Source organism: Dipteris shenzhenensis, chromosome 6 (assembly GCF_047967505.1).
Source record: "Dipteris shenzhenensis isolate YYH24624 ecotype China chromosome 6, Dip_SZ_1.0, whole genome shotgun sequence".
NCBI lineage: Eukaryota > Viridiplantae > Streptophyta > Polypodiopsida > Gleicheniales > Dipteridaceae > Dipteris > Dipteris shenzhenensis.
Window position 1 is genome coordinate 12561220 of NC_141601.1, and position 11719 is coordinate 12572938.

Here is an 11719-nt window from a genome sequence, read left to right on the forward strand (position 1 = left end):
CTAGATTTTGTCCCTACCCTGTCATCACCTCCGACACTACTTGTGCTGCCATTAGTAGAAAATGACCCAGTATTTGATTTTGAATATCAGGATTCATATAATCCAATTCGCACCCATGCCAAATTCCAATGATGGGTGTGATTTTGATGTGATACCACTTTCCACTAACCCCATCAAGGATTTTTGGAGCAAATATCCTGATATGAAAACTCGAGGTGGATGGACCCTAGAAAACTTCCCTACCAACCTTCGTTAGTGACAAGTTAGTGAAGATTAGGTAAGCAAGTTGATTCCCAACCTGATTGGCACCATCCCAAGCTCTTTGATGTAATTTTCTTCAAAGAGTACCTGCGTGTAGCTCCATGTCTCAAAACCCATCCCAAGTTCTATGCAGTTCCACAACATCATAGATGGGAAGCCAACATACATACTTTGGGTGAAGATCACACCATTAATTGACCAATGATAGAGCCATACTCTGATGTAGAATGGAATATCCAAGGCACACTAATCCGAGCATTTCAACAGCATGAGAAAATAATGTACGGCAACATTGACCCTTCCTTCACCAGCCACATCGATCACCATTTGCCTCCACTCAATTTCAATCCCAATGAACGGATCGATGCTCAGATTTTACAAGCCGACTCTATCAAAGAGTCCTCTTCTTAGAAGCACGCCACATATCTCTATTCGAACAAATGGTGGATACAGGCTACCTGGAAATAGAGCAAAAATTGTATGGTGCCAAGGCTTTACAGTAGGATCGATTGGCACAACACAAGTTCCATAGCCAGTGGATTACACATGGCATACCAACTCTGTGATCACAATAAGCCATAACCCGAGGATGGTTAATAAAATGGATCCAGGAGTATGCATTGTTGTCTCTGTGCTGACATGAACTTAGGTAGTACAGACTCTCCTTAAAGTTCTGATTAGGACAGCCGTGTCCTAATCTCTTTGAGAAGAAGCCTCAACCATGTTGCTGTTGGAATATAAGAGTCACCTTCCCACTTGTGAGCCCCTGTATGAGGATGACATGGGGAAGGATGGCATACAGTGTAGGATGGGGGAAAGGGGGTAGAATGAGGGCTGCGATGTGGGCAGCAGGCTGGCTGCCACATGGGCAGGATGCATACCTCCTTGTTGAATTGACTTCGGACAGCACATGAATTTGCATGCAGCTCAGGCTAGAGCCCATGGACATGATCAAATGGCTGAGGGCAGGACAGCACCAAGCATCAGCAGGACTGTACGATAGAATGATAGGATCAGGTCAGCAGTACAGCAGCATGTACGGCAGATATGGCATCTGGAACAGTCTAGGACTGTACTAGTTATAGTAGCAGGAGCCTGGAGAGGAGAGTAGAGGAGGAGTTGCAAGGTTAGGACATGCTTTTGAACGTGGAGTGCAAGCTTCGAAGCATGGACACTTGGAGACAATTGCTTGGAATACCAAAGTGGAACTCAACACAATGCCCCAAAGAGTGTGGGCTTCATTCCATTATGGGGTATTTATACAAGTTGGAGAGCTTCTCTCTCTGCATGTAGGAATTGTAAGACATTCTCTTGCTACATGTAGAACTTACATATAGAATTTGCATGTAGGAGTTGCATGTAGAACATGCATGTAGGAATCGCTTGTAGGACTTGCATGTAGAACATGCATGTAGGAGTCGCAAGTAGAACTTGCATGTAGAACATGCATGTAGGACTTGCATGTAGAGCTTGCATGTTGAGGATTCCTAAGAGAGATTATTCCTAGCCTTATGCAAGTACAAGCGGAGCTTTGCTGCTACTCTACACACACCTTGCAACCCATCCTCTCCCTCTCCTCCTCCTCCCTCCTCCCTCCTCCCTCCTCCTCCCTTCTCCTCCTCCTCCTCCTCCTCCTCCTCCTCTTGCTCCTCCTCCTCCTCCTCCTCCTCCTCCTCTTGCTCCTCCTCCTCCTCCTCCTCCCTCCCCCTCCTCCTTCCTCCTCCCTTCTCCTCTCTCTTCTTCCCCCCCATGCTCTTACACCTTCATCTCCCACTCCTATGCTCCCCCTAAACCCTTAGTTCCTCAACCCTTGACCTCCATGATCTACGAGGGAGACAAGTTCTCCACCATGTACTCTACCCTGAACCTTGGATCCTCCTTCTAACCCTTGAACCTCTTCTAAACTCTGAAACCTCTCTCTGAACCTTGGAACCTTCTTTTAAACCCTGAACCTCAACTCTAACCCTTAAACTCCTCCTAAACCCTTTAACCCTAAATAAAGGCAAAAGCCTTCATTACCCCAACCATGATGATGCATGTTCCATTCACACATGCATGCACTATGTTTGCTTACCACACTTAAGCCTATGTCTCTCACCAGAATATGATCTGAGGTCCTAAGCTACACTTATACTACAAATGACAACACCAATATATTTGTAGGTGACAAAAAGCCTCGGAACCCTGCATACTGAGTATACCCTACTCTTCCTGCGGAAGTCATGGGAAAAACTAAACATTTGTGGTCCCATCATGATTGCCACATTGTCTCATTGCGAGCCTAAATTGATCACATGTTCCCTAGGAATAGGGATATACAAAAATTTCGTGTCCATGGTAGTGTGGATCTCTATGTTGGGAATTTGTTGCTTGATGAGGCTAGGCAAGAGATGCCGCATTTTTCACAACTTTATGTATACAATACAGATCATCAACTACAACGCCATCTAAATGGGATGTCTAGTTTGGATTCAAGAATTTGGAGTTGATGCAACGCATGAGTCCAATCCTTATGCCCATGAGTTCATAGCTATGGGACAACTGCTGAGAACAAATTCACATGCAAACTTGAGGATGGTGATTTGTGAGAGCCGCTCAACCTCAAGGTAATACTTGGCTCCTACAACTAGCAAGGTTGCCACCATCATGCCAAGACAAGGGGATGACTTCGATGTTAGACACCAAGACATTCAAATTTCAATCCATCATGGAGTTATAGCTATAATATTTAATTTGGATCGATCATACATGCCACTCATGTATGTTATTTTGTTTCCTCGAGGGGAGGATGGATGGCATCTATGTATCCCCTACAGTGATGTACCTAATCACATACCATTGCATGAGATACGGGGATAAATATGTGTCACCCAGAGAGAGTACTATGCATTCCATTTGCAAGATTTGATACAAATGCATGTCTTCTACATTAGGGGAGATTACTGCAGCAATAAATTGTTGATGCATGCATACAGTAACATAGAAGCTTTCAGGAAGGTATCGATATGCAACAATCAAGATTCTTTGCATGGAGAAGTCTATCAAGGACTGATGGACATGATAATGTTCTTTTATAGGAGGTCCTTGATATATGTGTCATCTCTACCAGGATGCAATGGCATGTAGATTTGTACTGCCATGTTCTTTTATAGGAGGTCCTTGATATATGTGTCATCTCTACCAGGATGCAATGGCAATTGTGAGGAAAAAGGGAAAACCATATCTATTTATCACATTCTCTTGAAATCCAAAATGGTTGGAAATATTTGAAGGGTGGTTGCCAATACAAACTGCACAAGATCGGCCAAATTTAACAACCTACAAATTTGATGAAAAGCATAAGGATATGATGCAATCGATTACAAAAGATAATTTATTTGGGAAGGTAGATGGATACGTATGTGTGATTGAGTTTCAAAAGAAAGGTCTTCCACACTCACATATATTGTTAATTTTAGAAGGTTCCTTCAAACTATGGAGATCGGTCACTATGATTGATTGGTATGTCCAGAGTTACCGAATAAAACATTGGTCCCAGAGGAGATCGGTCACTATGATTGATTGATATGTGCAGAGTTACCGAATAAAACATTGTTTCTAGAGTTGCATGAGATTACTGGACAATGCAATGTCCATGGTCCATATGCTGCAATGAATGTCTCTGCAACTTGCATGGTTGAAGGCAAATGCACTCGTTGTTATCCACGTGCATTCTGTTAGTCTATTGTGGTTGGCAATGATGGGTACCCTATTTACATTCATTGAGATGATGGTAGAAAGATACGGGTAAAAGGAGGTGCAATAGATAATTCTTGAATTGTGCCATTTAATCCTTTCCTCTCTGTGAAGTACAAGGCACACGCCAATATGGAAATTTGCTCCACTATTACTTTAGTTAAGAAGGAATGTAGCATGCTCCACTATTACTTTATTTGCGATTTTGCTCTTTTACTTATTGCGATTTTGCACTAGGGGAAATAAGGGGGTAATAGGGTGGGACTAGAGGAAATAGCATGCTCTAGTTGATATTTGCCCTACCCTTGAGAACAAAATTTCTCTACTATTGATGTTAGGTTTCCTAATACCCCTCTCTCATTTCCCCTTGGATCATTATGTCATGCACCAAGGGAAAAATGGCCAAACTAGGCTCTTCCAAGGGGAAAACATCCAAAATAGCCAGTCTTAAAGTCCTTTAGGCATAGGTAGTGATGGACCTTTAACCAAGATCTTTAGGCAAGCATTTGAAAGGAGAGGACTGAATCTCGTTGATATGGAGGCATGCTGCCATGTAAACTCACTCCCCTCCTACATCTAAGGATCCTCTCTCTAGTGGGTCTTGATAATTTTCAGCCTTCAGCCAAGGGATTCGCCTTTTTTCACCAGGAACATGAGATCCTCCATGAGCACCATCCCCATATGCGTGCTGGAGTTTGCAATTTCCGCCCACAAATCGCGTTTGCAAAAGTGCAGGAACAGGATTTGGGTCGGTGGCTCCCCAACAGAAATACCCTTCCTGGAAACTGTAATGATCGCTACTCCACAGAAAAACAGACTCAGGGACGAGTGCAGCCTTCCCTGGATCAGCTCGATTTACACGGGTTTCACGCGAATTCTGCTACCTGTGCATCTCTCATACGCTTGTGCACTAATAATAAGTCTTTATTGGATGGCAAGCGTGTCCATCACCACGTCGCCAGAAATGGCTTTGAGGGAAACACGCTTTTAGGCAGTCTCCTTATCCATATGTATGGAGAATGTGGAGCTGTAGAAGATGCCTCTGCAGTATTTGCCAATATGCGTGAACGGAATGTTTTCACATGGAATGTCATGATCCAAACCTTCGCGCAGCAACAGCAGGAAAAGGCGGCTCTTAGGCTTTTCAAACAAATGCAGTGTGAAAAGGTGATGCCAGACAGGGTCACCTTTCTAAGCTGTCTCTCTGCTTGTGGCAGTTACGCAGCCCCAGATGAGGGAAACTGGATACATTCACTCATATTGACCAATGGGTTTGACACAGATCCTATCGTGGGGACTGCCCTGGTCAGCATGTATGGCAAATGTGGCAACCTGGACGATGCTCAGAGGACGTTTGATAAGTTATCTGTGCAGACTGTCGTCTCATGGAATGCTATAATTGCAGCTTACGCTCAGAATGGGAAGGAAAGGAAGGCCCTCCAGCTCTTTCAACAAATGCAGCTGCATGTAGCACAACCCAACAGAATCACTTTTGTAACCATCCTTGATGCCTATGCCAGCAAGGCTTCCCTATCTGATGGTATGCGGTTTCATGCCCTCATCACAGAGAGTGGGTTTGAGCCAGATGTTGTAGTGGGGAATGCTCTTGTTACAATGTATGGCAGGTGTGGCCTCATGGACGATGCACATAACATGTTTGAGAGAATACATGAGCGAAATGTGGTCTCATGGAATTCAATAATCTCTGTGTATGCTCACAATGGACATGGTAAGGGTGTTATTTTACTCTTTAAACAAATGCAGCAAGAAAGCATAATGCCAAACAAGGTCACCTTTGTGAGCATGCTTGCTGCATTTGACAGCTGGGCATCTCTAGCACATGGCAAGTGGATGCATGCTCACATGGTGGGGAGTGAATTCGAGTGGGACATTATTGCTGGGAATTCCCTTGTCAACATGTATGGCAAGTGTGACACCTTAGACAGTGCACGGAGGATGTTTGAAAGCATGCCCGTACAAAATGTGGTTTCATGGAATGCCTTAATCTCGTTACATGCACAGCAGGGGCAGGGCAAGAAGGCCATTGAATTCTTTGAGCATATGCAGCGAAAGGGGGTTATGCCCAACAAGGTTACCTTCATCAACATGCTTTCTGCATGTGCCAGCCATGCAGCGCTAGCTGTAGGAAGGCATGTGCATGCTCTTATTGTGAGCAATGGATTAGTATCGGATCCAGTAATTGGGACGGCTCTAGTCAACATGTATGGCAAGTGCACTAGACTAGAGGATGCATGCAGGATCTTCAAAAGAATGCACACACAGGATGTGGTCCCCTGGAATGCCATGATTGCAGCATACATTCAGAGTGGACATTGTACGGATGCCCTTGACTTTTTCAACCAAATGCAATGGGAAGGAATAATTCCAGATAAGGTCACCTTCCTTCGTGTCCTGGAGGCGTGTAGCACTGAGGTAGCTTTAATGGAAGGCATGCAGATCCATTCTCTGGTATTGCACCTTGGATTTGAGTCAGACATCGCTGTGGGAACTGCTCTACTTCACATGTATGGCAAGTGTGGGAGCCCAATGGATGCATGTAGAGTGTTTGACCAACTGTCTGAGCAGAATGTGATCTCTTCGACTGCCATGATTGCAGTCTATGTTCAGAATGCAAGGCACAGAGAGGCTCTTGACCTCTATTTCCAAATGCAGTGCAATGGAGTCAGGCCAAACAAGGTAACCTTCATAACCATTTTAGATGCATGCATTATCCAGGCAGCCCTTGTTGAGGGTGAACAGATACATGCTGACATAATTGCAAGTGGCTTTGAGTTAGAGGTTATGGTTGGGACTGCCCTTATCAACATGTATGGTAAATGTGGCAAGGTTGAGGAAGCAAAGAGGGTGTTTGAGAGCGTGGCAGAAAGGAATGTGGTCTGCTGGAATGCAATGATTGCTGTGCATGCCCAGAATGGGCAGGGCATAGAGGCCCTCCAATCCTTAGAAGAAATGCGGTGCAAAGGAATTATACCAGATCAGGCCACCTTTATTAGCATTCTTTCTGCATGTAGCCATGCTGGTATGGTTGTTGAGGCTTGTAAAAACTTTGTTGCCATGGATCAAGATTATGGCATTACACCTGGGGTAGATCATTACAACTGCATGATTGACCTACTTGGTAGGGCTGGGCGGTTAAATGAAGCAGAAGCCTTAGTCAACAGTATGCCACTTGAACCAACTGTAGCATCTTTTATGGCATTGCTTGGTGCGTGCAGGCACCAGGCTGATGTCAATAGAGGAGAACGTGCTGCATACCGGGTTTTCCAACTGGATGCAGGCAAAGCTTCAGCCCATGTCGTGTTGTCAAGTATTTATATGTCAGCTGGTAGGGGTGAAAAAGCACAAAATTCACAAGGAAGATGACAGCAAGGGTTTGAGGCAGCAGCCAGGGCCAATGTAGATTGAAGTTGATGGTGGACTATTGAGGGCATCGGATGATGAAGTTTACACTTAAGGAATACAGGCTGAGGGGGGAAGGCATTGGTGGCGTTCACCCCTCGTGGTGACGTGTGGATCAATTGGTAACTTTGGCCATGGTGGCCTTGCATATATGTGCAAAAAGTAGACCTCTAGGGTATCCATCCTGGGTCTTTTTGGGGGGATCTGAGATGCTACACGTGGCTATGGGACGCCCACACCCGACGCATCCATCCGTTGACACATGGTGCCTTCCGAGGTTCTAACATGGTATCAAAGCTAGATGGGGCATTTAGCTGCCCTACAGCTGTCATACGGTTGATGCATGGCGGCTGTCCTGTCTGGGCAGACTGAATTGTGGGCTGAAGGTTGCGGGATGTGGTGACATGTGGTAGCCTCACTAATGCTGCTTGGGAAATTCCACCTAGATGGGGGCCTTTGAAGGGGGACTATCCACCTGCATATTTACATTTGTTTGCACCTACCTATGAGAAGATAGTTGCAATCATGCTGAGCACTGAAATGCTCTAACATGCCTTGACATAGGCGATGAATCCTCTGACATAGGCATTCCCTTGAACAAATATGCAAAGGGAGGAGAGAGGGTGGAAGTAGAGAGCACACTACAAATGACTAGTTGTACACTATGTTAGTTGAAAAGAATCAATATATACCTACCCATTTAGGGTTAGGATAATGGCTTCCAATCCTTTTCAGCAATCTTTTGTATTAGTGCTATGCACATCATAAATATGAGGTTGAGATAAATCCTCAATACCTTCTCTCAAGATCAACATCATGAAGTAGGATGTCCTTCAAGATGATGATTATATGGGAAACAAAGTTATCACAATGTTGCAATGTGATGTCACTAAGTAATACTCTCAATTTGATTAAGTGTTGCTTGACATCAATGTGATTTATCTTTGAAAGATATATTCTATTATTGGCTAATGCTTTAGTCGATTGATTATCACAATATATAGTTGTTGCCTTTTTGTGACCTTAGTAATTTGTTTCTAGCAATAGTTTTCTTACCTCACATACACCTATTATGATGAGTATTTTACTTTTGTTGAAGACAAAACTAGTTAGTTGTTTATTTAACAACCATGATATAGCACCTTGAGCAAGGAAAAATGTATATCCTCGTGTGGATCTCTTGATCTTGTGATCTTCTGCATAGTCATCGTAATAGTATCAACTACTTCGTGACTATACGCTTTTTTGGATCTTTGTTAAGTTTCAAATTCTGCTCCGTTGGAGTGGTTACAAACTTGCAATCTCACATCTGAAACTTCTTTCAAAGACTATCCATGCATTTTTACTTGCCCATAACTGTGCCATTTGAGTCTCTCCAAATAAGACAATAATAAGACCTTTCATGTCGAACTGAGCAAATATTTATCGTTTCATCATGATGATGAAGTTCTCATTGCTTTCTATCACAATCAGATCCTCTACACAAAAGAATGCAAAGGTGTCGTATCCTTGACCTTTTTGGTAGAGTGTATGATGTGTGTATTATACTTTATGTATCCCAAATCAACATGATACTTGTCTATTCTATTGTACCAACTTTGGGTTCTTGCTTTAAGCCATAGACACTTTTCTTGAGATGCCGAACCTACTTAACATACCCTTATGGTTCTCTTGTCTAATCCTTGATCCATAGATCAGGCTGCAGATTTCGCATCAATAAGATGAAGGTTTCAAGATTTTGTATCTTTAAGCCGTCTTCTCGCTTGTCTCTCTTTGTTGCATACACAACATTATAGAGCTTAACTTGTTTGTCATCATTATGTAATTTTAATGCAAGAAGCATGTCTTCTTTGACCTCTTTAGTAGCAAAACTGACAATAAATTATAGAGTTGGACTATAGCAATGGTGTATCCAATATTTTATTAATGAAAACAAAAATATCATTAGAATGTATTTCATCGATAAAAAAGAGTTGTAGCCTCTCCTACGTTGTCGTCGTATGAAACTCCCTTGAAGTTCATATACTTTTCACATTCTTAAATTATATCACTATTGAATTGGAAGCTGTTGTGGAGTCCTCTTATACTTCTTTGACCTCTTTACTAGCAAAACTGACAATAAATTATAGAGTTAGACTATAGCAATGGTATATCCAATATTTTATTGATGAAAACTAAAATATCATTAGAATGTATTTCATCGATAAAAAAGAGTTGTGGCCTCTCCTACATTGTCGTCGTATGAAACTCCCTTGAAGTTCATATACTTTTCACATTCTTAAATTATATCACTATTGAATTGGAAGCTGTTGTGGAGTCCTCTTATTATTCTCATTGAAGTGTCAATTGATTAACTTCTCTGTATACATAAATACCAGTTATGGGATGTCTTCAAACATGCTCGAAGTGGCGTCCCCCTATCCTTTTTCTTGCACTCTTAGCCAGTTGTGTACCCTTTAGCTGAGGATAAAGATGTTATTTGCTTTACGACAGTATTGTTAATCTTGTATTGACTTATTGGGATGTATTTTTTTGAGAGCAAAAATTTGATGGCATGCTCCACTGCATCACACTTCACTTGCAACTTGATTGTAATCCTCCACAATGATCTCTATCCCTTTTTCCAAAGAACAATTCATTCTTCAGAATCTTCTCGACTGGGATGGTTACAAAGTTATCTAGGAAGTGCCTCACTGGCCTCCAATCCTAGCAATCACCTCTTTTTTCTTAGCCTTCTTGAGCTTCTATAATGAATGAAAGGGCTTCATATGTATCTCTCCCCTCTCACATGCAATGTATACAACAATGATTGTTTCAAAAAACTTCATCAGAATGAAAAATGATACTTGTGTAAGCTTGATACCTATCTTTTACCACCTTGAAAGTAGTCATCGTCTCAGCTCATTCTTTGCTTCGCCATTGGCACAATTGCACTTAAGCAAGTGTAGAATCGAACAAGGTTTTGTGGATATTCTTTTGTGGAAATTCTTTGTAATCAAACAAGGTTTTGTGGATATTCTTTCGTGGAAATTCTCTATAAAGTCCTTGTGGTCTAGACTAGTTTACACACACACACACACACACACACACACACAGAGGAAGAGGAGAGAGGCGCCAACTGTCGACACAGCCAGGATAGAGAGAGAGAGACAGAGAGAGAGAATTATATATATACATATATATACATACATACATACATATATATATATATATGTATGTATGTACATATATATATATATATATATATATATGTACATGTGTGTGTGTGTGTACACACACGCACACACGTACTCTCTCTCTCTCTCTCTCTCTCTTTCAACATTTTGTCTTTCTCTATCCTTGGCTAGCGTGGCAGCCCACCCCCCTCTCCTCCTTCTTCCTCCTTCCTCCCTCTCGCTGCATGTTCCCTCTCTCTCAAATCCCTCTTCCCTCTCTCGCTCCTCCTTCCCCTCTCTATCTATACTTGGAATTATACCCCTCTCTCCTCCTTCTCTCTCCACGTTCTCTCTCTCCCTATCCCCCTTCTCTCCTCCTCCTCACTCCTTGCCGCCCACTCCTCCTCCTCATCCACCCCCTTTCGTCCACTCCTCTGTGCTGTGCCTATGCGTACACCTTCTCCTCATCGCTCCTCCTCCTCATCGCCGTCGAGCATTCATTCTCCTCCTCCTTTCCTCCTTTTTTTTCTCCTCCTCCTTTCCTCTCCACTTCTCCTCCTCCTTTATGCCACGCCCACGCCCATGCCTCCTCCTCTATGCCACTCCTCCTTCTCCTCCTCCTTCTCATTGCCGCCCTCTCCTCCTCCTCCTCCTCTCCGCACCACGTTGCCTCCTTCTCCTTCTCTCCCGCTCCTCCCTCTCCTCACCTTTACCATGGATAAGTAGTGCATCTCCTCCTCCTCATTGCCTCCCACTCCTCCTTTTCCTCCTCGCAACCACACATCGTCTCTCCTCCTCTTTTCCTACTTTCCTCTCTCCTCCTCCTTCACTTCCTTCCTCCCCACTCATCGTCCTCCTCCTCCTCCTGATGTGCCCACTCCTCCTATCCTCTTCCTCCATGCCTTGCCTTTACCTCCTCCTCCTTCTCATTGCCACCCACTCATCCTCTTCCTTGCCGCCATGCAATGCCTCCTCCTCGCCCACTCCTCATACTTCTTGCCATCGTGCTGCACCCGTGCCTCCTCCTCCTTTCCTCTCTTCGTGCCCCCTCCTCCTCCTCCTCCTCCTCCTCCTCCTCCTCCTTAGCACCATGCCCACTCCTCTCACCGCACGCCCACTACTAGTCCTTCTCTATGCCACACCTACAC

At 43.6% G+C, this 11719-nt stretch overlaps 1 protein-coding gene across 1 annotated transcript; it reads left to right on the forward strand.

The window, feature by feature from the left end:
* The first annotated feature begins 4677 nt into the window (after window positions 1-4677).
* LOC147900805 (pentatricopeptide repeat-containing protein At2g33680-like) lies at window positions 4678-7380 on the forward strand. Its single transcript, XM_087375753.1, has 2 exons — window positions 4678-6192; window positions 6280-7380. The coding sequence occupies exons 1-2, from the start codon at window positions 4678-4680 to the stop codon at window positions 7378-7380; spliced, it is 2616 nt and encodes an 871-aa protein (XP_087231879.1).
* The last annotated feature ends 4339 nt before the right edge of the window (window positions 7381-11719 follow it).

Bases quoted from the DNA above. Each gene is read 5' to 3' on its own strand.
- LOC147900805 (XM_087375753.1), top strand. From the start codon at position 4,678: ATGCGTGCTGGAGTTTGCAATTTCCGCCCACAAATCGCGTTTGCAAAA. The intron at 6,193-6,279 runs GTAATTGGGACG...ATGCACACACAG, and splicing joins ATGGATTAGTATCGGATCCA to GATGTGGTCCCCTGGAATGC.